The sequence below is a fragment of the Sesamum indicum genome, linkage group LG6 (assembly GCF_000512975.1).
Source record: "Sesamum indicum cultivar Zhongzhi No. 13 linkage group LG6, S_indicum_v1.0, whole genome shotgun sequence".
NCBI classification, from domain to species: Eukaryota; Viridiplantae; Streptophyta; class Magnoliopsida; order Lamiales; family Pedaliaceae; genus Sesamum; species Sesamum indicum.
In genome coordinates, this window is record NC_026150.1 from 19,394,812 (window position 1) to 19,415,367 (window position 20,556).

General features: G+C 33.3%; 1 protein-coding gene across 2 annotated transcripts; it reads left to right on the forward strand.

Annotated features, from left to right (window-relative positions):
• Positions 5,408-7,907, forward strand: LOC105165150 (inositol-tetrakisphosphate 1-kinase 1-like). Of its 2 annotated transcripts, XR_002287334.1 has the most exons (3): positions 5,408-7,044; positions 7,301-7,420; positions 7,565-7,907. XR_002287334.1 is itself a non-coding variant. In XM_020695011.1 (1 exon), exon 1 carries the CDS (start codon positions 5,658-5,660, stop codon positions 6,780-6,782), a length of 1,125 nt encoding a protein of 374 aa, XP_020550670.1. In that variant the 5' UTR covers positions 5,408-5,657; the 3' UTR covers positions 6,783-7,175. The 2 variants fall into 2 exon arrangements, 1 of the variants encoding a protein (XP_020550670.1); XM_020695011.1 differs by lacking the exons at positions 7,301-7,420; positions 7,565-7,907 and having other exon boundaries at positions 5,408-7,175.

The following is a 20,556-nucleotide window of genomic DNA, read 5'->3' on the forward strand; positions in this document are numbered from 1 at the left end:
TTTCTATGAATTTTCTATCAATTTATCGTTACTATATAATTTAATTAAATAACAATGCACAGAATTACGTATTTGGTTAATCATTCCGTCGGAATTGTGTAAATTACATATAATAATAATTAAACCTAACAAATTTAATAATTTAATTAACCAACTATGTCATTTTTATATCAAATTTGATATTTAATTCGACACTAACTTAAATAGCCAAACTCGTAAAATATCCCGATTAAATAGTACATCTCTCAATATAAACAATATTTAACATACGGACTAATTAAAAAAAATAGTTATTTAAATTATTAAAATTAAAATCCAAAATTCCATAGCTCTATTCGACGAAAATGTCTGTATTCAATTTTGTGATCTGTGTGTGAAGTGTCTGCGCACCAATTTGAAAAATTAATAGGAAAGCATATATATATATATATATATATATATATATATATCACAAAATGTAGGTGGGACGGTGAGGGTGGTGGCCCACCCGCCCCAATCTTGTCTTTTTTTCATTTTTTCCTTTTTTTTTAATTATATTTTATATTTTTTATAATTATCGTTACGTCCTTCCTAATTTTTTGATAAATATAATTTGCTCTCAAATATTATAACGAGCTCCAATTTATTCCGTTCAAGTTTTGTTATATTCTATTTTCAATCTATAATTTATTTACTATTTACCTAAATTTCATAAAGATTTACCAATTAATTCCACAATTATGTATTATAATTTTTGGGGCGTCATAGAAAGACCCAATTCAAAAAGCCATGATCCCCTAATATGATTAAGAGGCCTTATCAGGCGTACACGAGTAATGGTTACTGCTATGTCACCTAGCGACATCCTTGAGGTCTGATGTACTATATAGATAGATATGACGGATTGATATTGATAGGGTATATGTATACCGATTTCCAATTATATAGTTGAGAGTAACCTATTAAAATTTATGTTGTTTTGTTGAACCAAAGGCTGGCATTCAGAAAGGGTTCTAAGTGGGATATAACATGCTCTAATAAAAGCCTAGAGAGTTGCAGTTTGTGAAATTGCAAGGATGTTATTTGGACAAAATCTGCATCCAAAGGTTAGATGTGGCTCCTAGCACTGCCAAGCCCGTAGCTATATGTTAACAATGGGGCTATTGCATAAGTATGAAAGTGAGACCTCGTCACAAACTCAAACGAGGTTATGATAGGATAGCATTGCATCGATATAGAAAATAAAGCAAACCTTCTAACCTAGCCAATTGGATTGTCCATATGCTATACTTTGAGAAGGTCTGTAAGTCCACGTAGGTAAATAGCTTTTAATCAAGTGGGAGATTGTTGAAATAAATGATCGGTAAGTCAATTGATTGGCTCCTATCATCTATGGGAGAGGACAATATTCAATATAGTAATATAACGAATATAGTAAAGTTCATTTGGCCGCATTTGTCGTGTTTACTACATATAAGCATAGTTGCATGTCACGGATAAAGCCACAATAGTTATAACCAATGAAGTTAGATTACGAATATTATGATGACCATGAAACCAACTTTTGAGTGTTGGTCTATAACGGTTGAAGTTGAGAACTCTGAGAATGGACCTCGAGGGTTTTATTGGGACTTGCACTAATGAACATATCCATATGATGGGTGTAACATTTTATTAACAATAGACATGAGATGTCTATACATTATTAGTGGGTTGACAAAAGATTGTCAAGCCGACTGAACTGACTCATGGAGAGTCATTATATGTAAAACTCAAGTAGCTAATTGGTATGACTGGAACTCCTAGGCTTAGATAGTATGGGATTTAGTCCTAATACTTGAGGACTTAGAGTAGCCTCATTCGTGGACGGTTATATCTTGGTCTTGCGAAAGAGAACCACATTATTGACATGGTCACTATAAGCCCCATGCTAGTGCAACCGAAACACATTTGGCTAGTGAGTTTCAAGATAGGATCTGTAGCCTATCATGAGATAATACGGTCTAGTGTCTGAGCCGATTGGTCAAACAACGAGTACTTCTTAGGTTTTTATTATTAGCCTATCCCAGATGGTAGCGATCTCTTGTATTCTCACAAACATGTCTAGCTCCAAAAAGTCATAGGCCATAGTAGTTAATTAAATAGGAAAGGGGTTTCCTATGTCGATTGTTGGAGTAAATGGATCAGAGTTGATACACAGTTATCTGGTTTGGGATGGGAATCGATATCTAATTTCATGCACTAAGATAAGTCCAAGTGATAGGAGATGGAAGTATCGTACCCATATGTATTTAGGAGTTTATAAGTCATGGATTCTTCACCTGTCTCTAGTGTGATGGCCCTTACTAGACAACCACCCATAGAAATGGATATTCCGGAATCAAATATTAATCAGGAGTGATTAACTAAAATACATAGCAAAATATTTATCAATTAAATTGTATACTGACACAAACTCAAGTCTAACTGAAGGTGGACCTATAGAATCACACATAAATCACTATAGGTCTGTTAGAATTAATTATAGAAGAAAATAATTAATTTGAAATGTTCAAATTGACTCTAAAAATTAAATGATATGATCATTTAATGAAAAACTCATGTCACGGTAGCCCAAATTTTAACTAATATGATCAATTGAAATTGGCTTTGTCTTATTAAGTTCATATGAATGATTTAATTAGATTGAATTTGATTAATCAATATTATGAATTAATCAAGTTGGACATGATTTATTTAATGTGATTAAATAAATTTAGATTGGGCCTAAAAAATTAATGAGATTAATTTTAGATCTAAAGTAAATAGTGTTCGGCTTAATTAGAATAATTTGATTGTTAAATTAAGATAAGCCCAACCCACATTTATGTCAAAACCTAAGCCCATAATCCCATATTGAAGGGGTTGCGGAAGTTGCAACCAACCGAGTGGACGGCCCTACTCAGCCACATAGACTCATGCACAAGAGCACATCTCTTATGTGGCAAGGAGTGTACATATTTGAGGATATGTGGTTGTGTGTGTATGTATGTGATACAAAGAAAACACGTTCAATAAGCCTCTCATCCCTTCATCACGATGGTCGTCCAATCTCTCCTACCTTCTATAAATTCTCTTTGTGTTCTCCTAGCATCAGTTGCAAGTTGAGGACAAAAGAAACCAAACAACTATATTAATTAATACTATGTATTGCTTTCGTTTTCTTTCTTCTGTATATGTTGGTTTTCAGAAAAGCCTTATGTACGAGATCTGTGGTGTGGTGTGGACAAAATAGAAGGAGGTTATGTTAGTCCTTGTATAAAAGCCAAAAGAAAAATGGAACAATACTTGTACCGATTGAAGACATGTTACGAGAAATAAAGTTCTATTTTACGTTTCCTGTAACTTTTCAGTTTTCAAAACTAGCCACACAATTTAATTATTGTTTCATTTAAGTGTTGAACGCCCAAGAATAGGGATTTGATCCCCTTCTGATTCATGTTTAAATTTTAGTTTTAACGTTTTCATTGCTTTTAGGCCGTATTGTACCTTTCAAATTGTTGGCCTAGTTGCTTCTATGCTTTACATATATTACATCATTAACAAGACACTTATTACCCCTCAACAGGCACTGACCTATCTGGCAAACAGCTAGCCCTAATAGATCATAATGCCGGAACACCTCACACTACTGTACCTGCAACACTGTACTTGCAATGTAATAATCTACCTGACAAGTACCAATCTGTCTCATAATAGTAGGCCTCAGGAGACCATGTTCTAAGGATGCAGTGCATCATTCTCATGAGCCAAACGAGTTCTTGCTTAGCAGGCTTTGACCTACCTCATAGCAAATGATCTTAGAGGTTGTATCTTAAAGACATGATGCATAATTTTCTAAGCATGGTAGACCTTGGGAGATAGCCTTGGGAGATGAATTGCCTCAAGCAGGTCTAGGAATTATGGTAATAGTACTTCAAACTATGGTTGCTAGCATATATTAGATATCAACAAACTTCAAAAACTCTATTTTCCAGCTCTCATGCGTGGCCTCCATGCATTAAGTCCTTGACTTCAATCGCATTCGGGTTTCTTATGACCTCCCTCTTAGCCTTTTCCACTTTGTAATCCTTATCATGGATCACCTTCAGCAATTCTCATTATTAGCTTTTTGCTCTTTAGCCAACTTCGTAGCGTACACTTTAAGATTTTCTTTTTACAGGTCCTCCCATAGTTGTTGGTTCCTATCCTCAAGCTTTGCACCTCTTTTTGCAACATTCGCAGATATTGCCCCCCCGAGCCACACTTACCCATCAAGTTGCCAACAAGAGCTCCTGCCTACAAGTAAGAACAAGATCAAAATCTACAAATAGGCAAGCATATAACACCTTGTTGCCTCGCACAATAAGCTGACAAATTATGTAAAGGATAATGCAATGCTACTCAGCACAACCGAATAGCAAAACACCCTGCAAGTAAAATACATGTACAACACCTAACACATGCCTTGCTTGATCCGATACAAAAAGCAAAGCTGGCAATCGCCTGATGAAAATAGAGGTTCTCCACATAGCGCGATGTCCATGAGATTAGGAGCCCCCTTTAGTAGCCAACTCATCTCCCTCATAAATATATATATTGACTGCTCCACGTCGAAGGATTAGTTAGGAACATACATACCATGATGAGAGCCCTCTTGGTGAAAGGAATATTTCGTGTTGGATAGGTTACTTTAATTGGAGAAAGGAATATTTTGTTTTGGTTAGGGTTTATGGTCATCAAGTTGCACGATACCCTCAATGAGCTTCAAGAAAAGGAATTCTTTGTGCCAATTAAATTCCTTTAGTTAGTGAAAGCAGCATTCTATAGTACTTAGATTCTTTTAATTGTGAAATGTTTCAAGGAGAAGATTATAGCGACCAAATGCATGGATGCGTTAACCAAGTTGGGAATATTTGAATGAGTTTTGTTCAAAACCCCTAATGATTCAACAAGATATGGCGAATGGAACATTTAATAGCGTTATAATAATTAAATTGAACAATTTCTTAATGAATTTTTTTCGAAAGGTAGCATTTTGTGGTAGTTAGATTCTTTCTAGTATGGGTATTTATAATGAATTTAAGTAGAAGGAAAAAGAAAAAATTATTAAAAAGACACACATGTGTATATAAATAAACATGAACCCAAAATGTAATTATGTAGTGAATAGAATAAAGTTGAAGACTTTATGATCAAGAATCTAATGTAATTAGTCAGCTCCCAAATTGGAAAATTCTTTTATTCGATAAGTGTGAAGTATTAAATGATGACTCATATCAATATTAGTAGATTCTATTCTGCATAGCGTACCTTTTGATTGTTATTATATATATCGAATGCATATAAGAATTTCCTCACTCTCCAACCTCTCTCTCTCTCCCTCTCTCTCTCTCTCTCGCTTGCTTTTCCTCTTTCTCTCTCTCTCTCTCTCTCTCTCGCACCGCCTTGTCTTCTCTCTTTCCAAAGATTCGCGCACACACACAACATGCAGAACTATGCGTGCCTACGGAACGCATCGAATTTTATAAAGGTTTACAAAGATCGAAGCTCGTAAATTCGACTCATTTCGAAAGCGCCTGATTTTGAGTGGTTATGAGTGATTTTTCACTTTTGCCAATTGAAAGAACTAATATCATTTTCGGGAGGAAATATTTTTCATGGGGGAGCCTATGGGCCGAAGATTTGCAGTAGGCTACGCTTTGGCTTCGAAGAAACAGGCGAGCTTCATTCAAATTTCTCTGATAAATGTGGCCAAAGAGAAGAGCATCGATCTCATCAAGATCGATTTGGAAAAGCCCTTAATCGAACAGGGCCCCTTCGATTTGGTCCTCCACAAAATCTACGGTGCCGAGTGGAGGAAACAGTTGGCTGAATACTCTGCTGTGAACCCGAATGTTTTGATTATTGATTCCCCTGATGCAATCGAGAGGCTTCACAATCGCATTTCCATGCTGCAGGTGGTTACGGAGTTGAATGTTGTTCAATGTGATACGGTGTCGTTTGGGATCCCGAAGCAGATTGCGGTATACGACGCGAGGGCAGTGGGGGAGTTGAATTTGGAGAGGGAAGGTTTGAAGTTTCCGGTGATTGCGAAACCTTTGGTGGCGGATGGGAGCGCTAAATCTCATAAGATGTCATTGGTGTATAACAGGGACGGATTGAGCAAGCTGAAGCCGCCGATTGTGCTGCAAGAGTTTGTGAATCATGGAGGAGTGATTTTCAAGGTGTATGTTGTTGGGGAGTATGTGAAATGTGTGAAGAGGAAATCGTTGCCAGATGTGAATGAGGAGAATTTAGGGAGTTTAAAGTGTTCAATGTCATTCTCCCAAGTGTCGAATCTGAATAATATGGAGAGGTGTCAGGATACGTACTACAAGATGATGGACTTGGACGATGGCAAGACGGAGATTCCTCCCATGAACTTCTTGGTGGATATCGCCAGGGGGTTGAGGCGTGCAATGGGATTGCACTTGTTCAATTTTGATGTGATTAGGGACACCAGGATCGGAAATAGATACCTAGTCATCGATATTAACTATTTCCCCGGATACGCAAAGATGCCTTGCTATGAACATGTTTTAACGGACTTTTTCTGGGATGTTCTGAATGACGGGAACACTGACAAGAAAGATGTGAATTTGGATGGTCTGAAGCAGAGTAGTTGCGAGCAGGAAGTCAGGATGCTGGTTAGCAATGCTGGATGTGATGAGGATAACGGAGCTTCAAAACATCCCATGTCGCCTCTGAAGCGTGAAGAAAATGAAAACCCAATTCAAGTTTGAGAAAATTTATGTGGGAATTCATATTCGGTATTGCAGGAGGCATGTGGGGACTCACCATTGACACTTGGGGTAGTAGAATTAGCTCATTCTCTTGTTTGACAGATTTAAGCATGTCGCACAGCATCAGTTCTAGATAGGAGAATTGGTGAAGTAGTTAATAAGTAGGTTTCTTGCTTTGGATCTGCTGCGAAACCGGCATGAACTTGTGCTCTGTTTGGTCGTATACCCAGTTGCTGAGACAGTTACCTTTTGGTGGAGATAGGTAATTCTCAAATACTCTGAAAGTGTTCTGGGGATGTTTTCGGTGTGGTAATGGGAAAATGTATTTCCTTGCTAAGGACATTGTTCGGATATCTCTTGTATCAACTAAAGTCATATCTAATTTTATATATAGATTTACATATCTCGAACATAGATGCAATAGTAGACTGCGTGTGTTGCCTTTCAATCCTCGTATATGTATATAAAGTGCGGCCAGAGGAGAAATTCATTAACATAAAACATTTTTCTTCTGTTAGAGATGAACTTGGAAAGAATCAAGAAAAACATTCGGCAACATGGATAGCTAGTATTCACAAAAATGAGATAATTCAGTTAATTGGTGCTGCAATGGAAAGCTGGTGCCTTATCTGGAAAAAGTGAGTTAACTTTTATACTATAGTTACAGAATTACCATTCTTAATTATTGATGTTATGATCCTTGGAAAGAAAAGAATCAAGGTGTGTCTGACAAGTGCTTGTTTATGGAAATTTACTACATGGGTATCGTATAACTGTTCCAGATGTTATTACATGCTTGTGAAACTTTATACGGACATGCTTAACTTTGGGGATGTTCAGAGGTCAGTGAAGGTAACCTCTGCTAGATAGCTGGCTTGGGAAGAGCTCATTCATGATCCTGTTTCTGAAACAGTCGGAGATTTCTGGTAGACTTCTGCCTACTTTTGATTTGTTTGTTTCATTTACAAGCATTTTAATATCTTCTCTCAGAGAAGCAAACAGCGTCGATGCAGAATATGACTGCTTGGTAATGCTGATTCATGTTATCCTTTGTAATCCAGATCACCTACCAAGAGTATGGATTTACTGAATAAAAAGCATAGTTGTCCTCTTTATTTTAGTACTAATGACATATATTTACCGAATGAGTAGCTAGTCATCTAACACCCTAAAGACATATATACACCAAATTAGGAATGTTTATGTTTTACTTGCGGGCAAATGTGTTGTTTACATGGAACTTTGATCTGATATATCTTATATCAATTGTAGTCGAGTCCGTTATTGGCTAGCAGTTCCCCACGGTATGCATGTGTATATAAGAGAGAAACATTATGGATATTGAATTATACCTTTCTTGCTATTTTAGCATCTGTTTGATCTGCATGTTGATAAATAATACGGTATCAGTTGCGTTGAATATGGTGATTTGTTCTGTTTTGTCTCTGTGAACTGTATTAATGTAGAAGTAATGCTATTCTGGTCGACTACAGTGTAGTAATTCTCTGGCAAATAACAATAGATCATTTGCATTTATCCCATCTGTGTAATGGATCCATATGACAAAGGATCTAAACAGACAGCATGTTCCAGACTTTCTTGGGACAGTATTTTATTCATTTATTTTCTGGAAGAGAAAATAATTATTACGGTCAGAATGCAAAACTTGGTACCGCAATTTCTCTTCTTTATTCTCTAATTTAATTTATTTTATTAATTTCATATTTATACTTTATATTAGGGATACTTACACTCTCCTCCCTTGAGATTTGGTGTAATTATACGTATACCTCTTGTGGTTTAAACAATTACATCTAGCGCTCTTGAAAATTGTTTCCATTTGACTAATAAGTCCATCCGTCAAAATTCACTGAATTTGATGATTTAACAAAAAAATCAGACAAAAATTTATATTTATCCCTAATTGATTTATTACCAAATTATTACAGGTCAAATAAATTAATCAGACTATCTCATATTGCTTCATGCGTTAACGTGTATGGGGAGGTATATCTTCATCACTATAAGGGTAGTTTAGTTCAAAAAAAAGTATTTGACTTGTAATAAGTCAGTAATAAGTCAATCGAGGGTAAATATCAATTTTTATTCATTCTTTTTTTTGTTAATATTAGCAAATCAGTGAATTTTGATTAACGAAAGAACTTATTTGTTAGATGAAAGCAAACCTCAAGGGTGCTAGATGTAGTTTTTCGAACTATATGAAGTTTACGTGTAATTACACTAAACTTTAAGGGATGGAGTGTAATTATCTCTTTATATTATAGAAGCAAGTAGGGGCGTCAGATGAGCTCGCAGGCCGCCTCGATTTTGAGCTCGAGCTCGTTACTATTCATCAACTTGCGAGCTTTTTCTTAATTTTTTATATATATGTTTATTTATAAAGTTTTATATATTTAATCCCATACTCAATAATTTATCAATTTTATATTCAAAATTGATTAATATATTATAATTATTAATCAAATCATATATTTTATTTTAGATAATAATAAATTATGGTACTTATATTATAAATTTAATCTTTATACAAAAACAAATTTAATCTACAACGTAGTAAATTATAATATTTTTTATAATTAAGATTATTATTTAATGAGACACATATAAATCTTTTGTTATATTTTATATATATCTGTATTGTTATATTTTTCTTAAATTGATAAGTAATTCCTTATAATTTTTTTTATCTATTCTAAGTTTATATTTATATCACGATACATACTATGCATTATGCAATCTATTTTATTACTTATAAATTTATGTCGAAATTTAGTGATTTCTATGAATTAATCTAAAAATAATGATAATAATAATAAAAATAATAATAGTGATAGTTGAACAATTTTAATTATTTTTATTATTATTTTATTATATATATAATGAGATCAAAAAGTTTAGTCAACAATTACGATATCTTAAAATTTGGGCACCCGATTCAATCAAATTTAGATATATATAAGATTGTGTCTATTAGATCATATCAGACAATATGATTTAAAATCACATGGCCTGATTTAACGATACATCATCTTGAATCATTACTCTTATGTTTCGAGTACAATATCTCGACATCTGTATATCCAATAACTCTAAAAATTTACCATATGTATTTTTCTGTAAGTTTGATCACATCTAATTGTTTGATTTAAATTTTGATGGCCCGATCAATAATATAAAATGATAGTTACGTCACATGTAATACTAATATTTATAAATATATAAAATCATAGTAGATTGTGAACATATGTTAACCTCAACTATAAAATGTTTTATGTATTTCAATTGTATTATTCCAGATAATACATATTTTTTTACAATTTTAAATTATTCAGTATGAATTATTTTTTGTATATTTTACTAATTATATTACTACTAAAGTAATTAGTATTATTTATAACAATAAATTAAAATTTCATACTATATTTTTGGTATATTTATAATATAGTATACATTATGTAATTTATTTTATTACTTATAAATTTATGTAAAAATTTGGTTATTCTCATGATTTAATCTAATAATAATAATAAAAAGAATCAGCTCGAGTTCGAGCTCGTCTCAGCTAGAGCTAAATTTAGCTCGAGGTCGAGCTCAAGCTCATCATGTAGGAATCGAGCTCGAGCCATACAACTCAAAATCGAATTCGAGCTCGAGCTCACTAAAAACGAATTCACTAAAAATGGTCAAACTTGACTCGTTTACTTGAATGGTTGGAAATGGAGTTTCATAAGTTTAATGGAAAATGGGAGAAGATTATCAAGGAGATATTAAGCAAAAATTTTGTCATAAAATTAATTAGTTTAGTGATCTTATCTTATATGCCTTTTCTACAATAAAAGCGTGAAATCTTATCCAATAGTTGCCAATTGATGTTTACATGCATTTTTAACTTGAAGTCATTTTAATATATTTTTTTTGGACGAATTACAATAAGTTTTTTGAAATATGATGTAATTATGAATATTTTTTATTATTTAAAAAATTATCAATATCCCTAATACTTGATTAAATTATGTAATTTTTGAATGGAGTCGTCTGAATTTGTTACTTTTGCCTTTGTCATACTTTTTCTATTTTTTTTAGGAAAACAAAAACAAAATTGTAAAAAATCAGGCAAGGTGGACGATAATTTTTAGAAATTGTTAAAAGAAAAAATTATCCATTTAATATATAAAAAATTTAAGAAAATAAAATAAATTTTGATTTAATTGGTGAATCTCAATTTTGATTAATGCACGAATCTAATGGGAAAAATGATCGGCCTGAGAACGCGCGAGCAGAAGTGCAGAAAAATAAAAGCGGTAAAACATACGTACAATTAAATTATATGACCAACTAAAGGGAGTACCCTTGGTGTTTTCGGGTGTTCAATATAGTATATGGATTAAATATAAATGAAACAATAAATCTTAACATACAAGGCTATAAATTAGAGAACAAACAAGATGCGGTATTTAAATGAAATTACCTCTTTTATTTTGGTTTCAACCGGCAATGCATGTTCGCCTCTTATTGACCCTAAGCTCCAACATAGGAGCCATTCAGAGATGGTCCACACTGCACCATGGCAAGAAGGTTTTGATCTCTTTGCTAGAAGAAATCTAAATCGGTTGGAAGAAATGACCGAAGAGAACTATACTCTTAATTATTGTAGTCTCTTCATCAAAATTCTCACAACTCTTTATTTGATTCTAGATAAAAGAGAATTAGAGGGATGAAAGGGTGAGAAAGGCTTAGAGGGATGAGAGGATATATTTTCTACACTTTTCACTATGTGTTGTTATATCAATAATGATGATAACACACACACAACACACACACACACACACACATATATATATATATATACTTTGTATTGAAAGGTGAAAATATTTCCAGATACATTCCACCTACCTACAAGACAACCCTCTTCCTATATAGTATGATTCAATCATGCTATATAGAGAATGTCTCTAAATTTGGTTTAGTATTTGAAAATGCAATTTGACCAACCTTCCTTCAAATAATAGAAGTCAACTCTATTACTAATGGGCCATAATTTAGTGGACCAGGTTGCATTTTAATTTAATTAAAATAAATTTAAAAGCCAATGAATTTAATTAAATTTGATTTAATAAAATTCAACTAAATTAAGCTATTTCATTTAATCCAATTAAAATAAGCCCAATTCTCTCTAATTAATAAATTCACTTTATCAATTAAGACAAACCCAATTAAATTAATCAAATTAATTTAATCTTGGGCTATCCATTCATTATATCATTCCATGTGTAAATAGACCAATTATTTACATCTTTCGGGATTAATGATAAATTAATTCCTTGTCCTCCACAATGATTTATGTGTGACTCTTTAGGTTCACCTTTCTGCTAGACTTGGGCTAGTGTCCAACACTTTCGATTAGCTAAATTCAATTTAATTAATCGTTCTTGATCAACCATTAATCAATAGAACCAGTTAACAAAGGTGGCGTTTAGCACTGGTCTATGACACTAGAGATTAGGTGAATATTAATGTGAAAATTAGGCTCCCGAATTCTGTACGAGTACGATTCTTCCGTCTAGGACATGAAATTTGGTGTCGGCTCTCATCCTGAACTAGGCATCTATACTTTAATACTGGAGACTGTATTTCGTTTAATTGCTCGATATAGGAAACCATTAACTATTCGACCAACTACTATAGCTACAGATTTGTGAGGTGCGAACGCGTCTCTAAGTGTATAGAAAATACCGCTTTCACATACTGATAGGGGATGGATCCTATCTTGAAACCCATCATCTTCACTACGCATTATGACTGCACTGGATAAGGCTTATAATGATCATGTCTGTGACACAATCACTTCTTGTGCAGATGCAAGATACAACCATCTTGTGCAAGTGACTGCAATGATTTCTTAATTTTGAGGACTACTCCCGTACTATTAAAGCTGCGGACTCAAGTTATATGACCAAGCCTCCAAGGTTTCCATCTGATGATTCCTGCGAGTCAATTCAGTCAGTTGACTACCTTATCAACTGACCTACTGAAATTGCATAGACGTCCAACGTTTGTCACCGATGAAAGGCGGTATTTATCTAAGGAAAGAAATACTAGGTGCAAGCCTCAATAGAATTTTTTATGCCCAATTTTGAGGTCCTTGGTTTGAAATGTCTTAGATCAACCCTCAAAAGTAGGTACCATAACCGTCATCCAATGCAAAACCTAACTGTATGGGTTATCTGAATGGTTTGTGGGCATTTGTTGTGACGTTGAGGCGATGCTCAATATAATTGGTAAGCATAACAGACACATATATTAAGGACGAATATTTACCATATTCATCAGGTAATATTACTTGAATAAAAGATTGATTAATAATTCTCAAAAACCATAAACTAATTGGGTTTTTAATCACCTATTCCAAAAGAATCTACTTGTTGAACGAAAATAAATATTAAGAATAGGTATTATAATTTTCCAAATCACATGCATAATTATCCTTAAAAAATTAAACTAAGCAACAAAATCCTTCTCAATATAAAGTACGATTCTATTTCTATCTAAATGTATATTAATTATTGTTATTGTTTATATGAGATTCCTTCTGGGTCCCTATCACTTTCTTGTTTTGTGAGCTTGAGAATCTAAAGATGCTTGAGTGACTGCAGCTCAGGTTTGTATAGATTGGATTTTGGGACTTGGATCATTTATTCGTGAATAAGGCTAAAAAACAGTGGGTTTAGCGAGTGTGGTTGTGTTAGTAGTTGGTTCTTAGCCCAGTATGAACCATCGGCGGAGGGTTTTGGGTCGTTAACAGCGGCCAGCAAGGTCCGGAGGAATGGGGCAATGGGCGGAGGCTAGTGTTGGGTGGCGGTGGTTGCTTGCACCTGCTGTTTAATTAGTAGGAGTGCAGGGGGTTTTGTGTAATTTTTAGTTTTTAATGAAAAATATGTATTTTTAATTTAGTGAAAGTCTTTATTTAAAATACTAGCCGTTGCGCACGCTGCTCTTACGTGTATATAATAAATAATTTTTTGAATTTTAAAATATATTATGCATAAGAGTAAAATATATAAATCAATATATTACAATTAAAAAAAAAAACTAATTTATGACGTAACGTAAAATTCAAGAAGTTGATTAAGTAGTTTCTTATTAGTTGAAGTGCATCTTTTACTTCACAAAAAAATTAGTGCAATGATGTCACTAATCGATGTTTGTAAGTGTGAAAGTTTTTTTTTTTTTTTTATAATAGTATAGAAAATAAGTTTGAATTAGTTAATAAAATTATATTTCTATTAAACTGTCGTGTCAAAATAATATATTTTTAATAATATTATGTATAAATAAATATATTTTCACTTTAATTATGTTCCAAAATTTGACAACTGAAACTGAAATCACAAACAAACAGACCCACAGGTCGGATAAAATGAAAACACAAACTAATAAAACAAGTGGGCTTCAATATTTGGTAATGATTAGACTGAATTATTAAGTTGGATATGATTTAAATTGGTAAACAGAGCCTCTATGCTTAAAGGGTAAGTGTTATATTTAGTTTTAATTTTTTTTTAGAATTATTTTAGTTTTTCAAATTTATTTTTGATTTTAGTATTTTTAGATTTTAATTTTTGTCTTAATTTGAATTTTTTTTGACCATTTTCAGATGAAAATGTGGTTGGAGTTTGACTTTTTGAAGGGTAAAACGATCAATTTAAATTTGATTTAATCACTTTAGTCCCTTAAGTTTGTAAATTGATCAAATTAGTCATTTTTTTCAGAACGGAAACTATTTTTTTTTATATTTTTATATGGTGAAGATGATGTAATCATCTTGTATGAAAAATTAAATCTTTTAACTCTTGTGAACATAATAATAACATATTGATTAATTAAAAATAAAATACCCTCTCTTTTTCTTTTTTATTTTCAAAAGTGACAAAAAAATCAAAATTATAAACAAATTTTATAAAGTTATCTAATCTAAAAACATAATAAAATTTTTTGAGTCTATTCCTTAATTTTAGGAGTTAAAGATATGTCTAATAAAATTAAATCTACATAATATTTATTAAATATTAACAACTATGATTTTAAAGAAAAAGTTGGTGGAATGTACTTTTTATTAAATTATTCGATGGATTTCATATATATATTATATATATATAATTCATTTTAATAGATTTTTACAGAATTTTTTTCTATAAAATGGAATTATATATTTAGAAACCTCTTAAATTGAACTTTATGTGTATAAAATCCACCAAATAATCTACTTAAAAAGTATAATCTATCAATTTTTTGTTCGAAAATCCAAACATCTAATAAATATTGTTAAGTTTTAACTCTTTTAAACTTATCTTTAACTCTTGAAAAAAAAAATGACTGACTTAGTTTTTTTTTATTTTATTTTCACATTAAGTTTTATAAAATTTATTCATAATTTTATTTTTTTTAAACTTCAGAAAGAAAGACTGTCTATTTTAAATTAAACAATATATTATTATTACGTTCATAAGAGTTTCAAGTTTTCATTATCAATATAAGGTAATTACAATACATCAACATAAAAAATATTAAAAAAATATTTTTTATTTAAAAAAGAATTAATTTGATAATTTTATAAATTTAAAGGATTAAAGTAATAAAATTAAACTTAAATTAATCATTTCATCCTCTAATGAATCAAAATCCAACTAGATTTTTGTCGAAAAATGGTCAAAAGAACCAAATGAGATAAAAACTAAAGTTTAACAATGCTAAAGTAAATAAATGAATATAAGAAAGTAAAGTGATTTAAACAAAACATTTAAAGAATCGAATGAAGCATTTACCTAAATTAAAACTAAATATAGGAATGAATTAATAATTGAATATTTACTTCATGCATTGAGAAATTGAAAAATATGTATGTGCTAATACACCATTTACCACATAGGATAAACTGTGAGGTTAAATGCAAAAATTCTCAAATTAACCAAAAATTCTTGTGTGTGTTGGGGGGGGGGGGGGTTTAAAGGGATAAAAAAACCGGGGTATAACAACGCTGGGCTATTAGAGATGCTAGAGATATGGGAGCTACGGGAGCAGCTGTTAGAGATGCTCGGCTTCTAGAAAGGGCATCTCCGATGAGGTACTTAGGACTTTCTCTACTTTCCTCTAGATTATCGTTAACAGATTGCCAGCCTTTATTATTGAAAATTGATCGATGCATTAAAGATTGTAAAGGAATGAGATTATCGTATATTGGGAGGGTACATATTATTAAATCCGTCCTTATGGCGGCATTAAGTATATATTGGGCTTCTATATTCATCCTACCTAAAGGTGTTATAAGAGAGATTGAGAAGCGTCTGAGAGCTTTTCTGTGGAAGGGCACATGGACTAATGGATATGCCAAAGTAGCATGGAGGGATGTCTGTAGGCTGGCGTTGGAGGGGAGTCAGGGCCTACGGGACATCGCTACTTTAAACCGTGCATTGATGAGCAAAAAGCTATGTGATGTTATTCGATGTGATAGAACATCAATTTGGGTAGAATGGTTATATAACGGGCGCTTACGTGATAAATCTGTATGGACGATCACTGACAATGGGGGTTCGTGGGGCTGGAGGAAACTCCTTCGTCTACGCCCCTTGCTTCGATCGATGATGGACTATCAGATTGGTGATGGGAATTCATTTTATCTGTGGCATGATCCATGGCATCACCTTGGTCTTGAGAGATTCCCACAAGGTCCACGTATGCTTGGGTTTCAGACGGCGGACAAGCTCAGCAGTGTTATTATAGAGAGGCAATGGCATTGGCCTCTCATTATGGACATTGAGTGCTTGGAGATTTTGCATGCATTGCCAATAATTCATAGCGGGATATATCGCATTATTTGGCGATTTGAGACGGGACGACCTACAGTTGCATCTCTTTACAGGCTATTGGACCCACCGGGACCCAAGGTAGGTTGGTATTCACTACTCTCGGGTTCCCTAAAGATCCCCAGGCATAATTTTATCCTATGGCTTGTGATTTTAGGGAAACTATCCATATCTGATAAACTATGGCTATCATACCTAGGCGCCTGTATATTATGTGATGAGGGCGCAATGTAGACACATACTCATCTATTCTTTCGATGCCGTTATGCTAGAAGATGCCTGACAGCGATTTGGCGGATTGTTCGGTTTGAATGGCCTAATAGAGAGTGGTCACGGGATGTTGAGTGGGCTGCAAGGAAATGGAGAGAAAAACATATCATTAACTTGGCTTATGGTGCACTCCTGGCTGCTTGTATTTTCCACATTTGGAGGGAATGAAATTTGAGACGCTTTGAGCATCCAGAGCGATTACCGAATATCATAGCCACCATTATTATGGAAGATATTAGACAAAGGATTATTAGTGTTAATTTATCTCGTTCTGTTAGTTCATGTGCGTTATATATATTATGGGTATCACTTGGCTTGCTGAGGGAGAAATCACTAGTTGAGCACTGTTGTACTGTACGATCTTGTTTTATTAATGAAACTTACATTTACCAAAAAAAAAAAAAAAACAACACTGGGCTAATTTATGCTGGGCATGTAGGTATGAAAATTTGTTAATTAACACTGGGCTAGGTTGGATTGGGCTGGCCTAATAGATAAGCCACAAACCTCCTAGGGTTTGAGTAGGTAAATTGCATTCTTGGTCCATATATTTAGGGTTAAAATTAATTTTGCTACTTCTATATTTTGAGATACGATTTTGGTCCATAATTTCTTCAAAATATTATAATTTTAGTTCAACTGTTAAATTGGAGTAAAGTTAAGGAAATTTGGGAACAGCGCCTGATCTTGTTATTCACTCAGTGCAACAATTGACTTTCTTTCTCCTCGGAATCCGCATCGTTCGATCATATCCTAGTAGCTCACTACCAGCATTTGAAAGTCTATTCTACGTCTGTCATTTCGCATCCTACCTATCACCGACGACCCACAATCGAGTACTTTTCGACTTTCTCCCTTGCACGAAATATTTACCCGCTGTAGGAGGCTGGGTGCCCAGAAATTCTAATGATTTCTAGAGACCTTGTTCACAGAGCAAATCCTCATATTCTTATTATTCTAGATACTAGGATGCAGGCAGACAGGGCTAACAGTGTTATTCAACGTTTACCTTTTACAGATTCAACTATCATATCCTCCATGGATTATTTAGGTTAGATATGGGCTTTATGGAACTCAGTAGATACACATGTCAAACAGGTTCAAATGACTGCTAGAATGGCTCGCCTGGAAATAGAGCATAGGAATAGCGACCATCCATTTGAGTTTACAATCATCCACAAGCGGCACTACAAGCCCAGATATGGAATGATTTATGTCTTATTCTCTGACCTAATTGGGGACAACAAATGGATGATAATTGGGGATTTTAATGATATTACATGTGGATGAAAAATTATGAGGGAATTTTCTTCCACACAAAATGCTAAAAATTTTAGTCTTGCATGAATTATTGTAATATGATAGATCTTTGTTTTCATGGGCATAATTCACATGGACTAATAAGTAATTTGGCACCATTGGCCTACAATAATACCTACAGCTTCTCGCAATTCAACCAGGTCGCCGTGAATAGGACTCCGGCCATAACATAATCAACAGATCTAAGATGCACTCCGACAAGTAAAAGGAGTTCGAATAGCTATTGGTTGTGCTCGTATATATTATAGCAATCACGCTTGTAGTGTAAATGAAAGGAGTGGAACAAAGTGTTGCTTTGGGAAACATGGGTATTGAAAATCTTAGAAACTCGTAGGTTCCCAATTTTAAAGGAATTCCTACCAAGATGACGGATCCTGCCGTAGGTGCCTCTACATGAGCTTCGAGTAACCAAATATGAACTGGTACCATAGGCACTTTGACGGAGAAAGAGGCGAAAGAAGCAATCCAAAGAAAGATTTGGCGCCGCTCACTAAATTCTATGGTTAACGAAATTTGTGACTCTTTCTTTCAAAGTATCAAGACCGATCTTCTCTTTTTTTCAAAAAATTGAATCTCGATTTGTTGGACCTGCTCTTTATGCAGCTTCAAGGTTGAACTGGACATTGCTCCTGCTATTGGTAGGCTTACTCGACTAAGAATTCAAGGAAGTTGGTAGCTCTTGGCCAAAATTTGAGTAAATTCATTAAGATTCTACTTTCGCTACGGTAGGTGTAGAGGAGCGATCCGTTAACTGGTCTCGGACGGGTCTCCTTTTTTGCAAGCAATATCTTAGGTTGTGAGTAAAGTGTAGTCGAGTCCAAGGAACTCTATTGTAAATCTTATGGTGCATTTTGAATATGACTAAATGCATTTTGGTTTTCGTAGTTTAAGTCATTTGATATTTTCGTTTTTTAGCATTTTAGGATAGTATTTTCGTTTGTATCTTTTAAATTTTGGCAATTTGAGCCATTTTGTTTGTCGGAGTTCACTTCTATTGGCCAGAAGGGTGAACTCCGACAAAAAATAATCGAAACTGCGAAGTTTAAAATGATACAAGACCAAAATGTTACCTTAAAAAGTTAAAAGATAAAAGTGCTGGCAGAAATGGGTCAATAGGAACAATTAAAAACCTCAATTTTAAAAAGTCACGTAAGAGACACATGTATTTCAGTAAGAAGAGTGAACTAGTTTCCGGAAAAAGAATTAAAATTACAAAAATTAAAAAGAGGCAAGCCCAAAATGCTATCATAGAAAATTAAATGATAAAAACGGAAGATGACCTAAATTATAAAATAAAAAATGCATTTAAGCCTATTATATAAGAAGCCTACTACTATTATTATTAAATAGAAAATAAAACTCAATTTTAACATCTTTTTTTCGTTCACTATCTTTATAAATTACACAGTAATACAGTGTAACTTTGACCTCCTTCCCATATATTACAGAGTCAGGCTGTGTTGAGCAACATGTTGTATAAATATTTTATATAGGTATACATATTCAGCATGTCATAATAGCTTCTGCCGAGTGTATGAGGTTTGGAAGACACTGGAACAGAGTCAAAGCCTCTTGACTACAATGCTGGGAAGTAGTTGAATCATAAATTCGACGTGGAAGGCTGGAAAAAGAGGATACATACACACAAATACACACACAAATACTCTCTCTCTTCAATTGAATAGTCACCGCTCAACCAGGTTTCCACTCCACCTCCTCACTAAATGCTTACCCACCCCCTTCCAACAATCACCCGATTTAAAGAAACAAACCCCTGTTGTTTTCCTCCTCTGAATAATAATCAAAAAATTGTCAAAAATATAATTAATTATCTCATGTATCAACAAGTCGTGATGTCTTTTTCGACCACATTTTAATTATTTTTGTTTAAGAAAAAATTGCAATAAACTCTGCTGTGATTTTAAAAATGAACAAATTATCTTTTTATAAAAAATATAATAATTTATCTTTATATACTTTTTAAAATACAATAATTTATTTTTATGTACTTTTTAAAATTAAATAATTTACCTCCCTTTTTTATGATAATAGGTTCCTCTATTTTAGAAACAAAAAATTTTAAAATTACTAATACAGATTAAAATTGCCACCGCAAAACTTACCTGACTAGCCAAACAAAGTCTATCTCTCCTCTTCCCACATATACATACACACATATATATATATATATATATACCCTCAAAACCTGGCTTGTATTCTCTACTCTTCTCATGACCACTGAACAAAAGAATCAAACTCAAAAAACAAAAACCCTGTTTGGAAATTAATAATGAACCAGCAGG

Excerpts from the sequence above, each read along its gene's own strand:
- LOC105165150 (XM_020695011.1), top strand. The coding sequence starts at position 5,658 with ATGGGGGAGCCTATGGGCCGAAGATTTGCAGTAGGCTACGCTTTGGCT.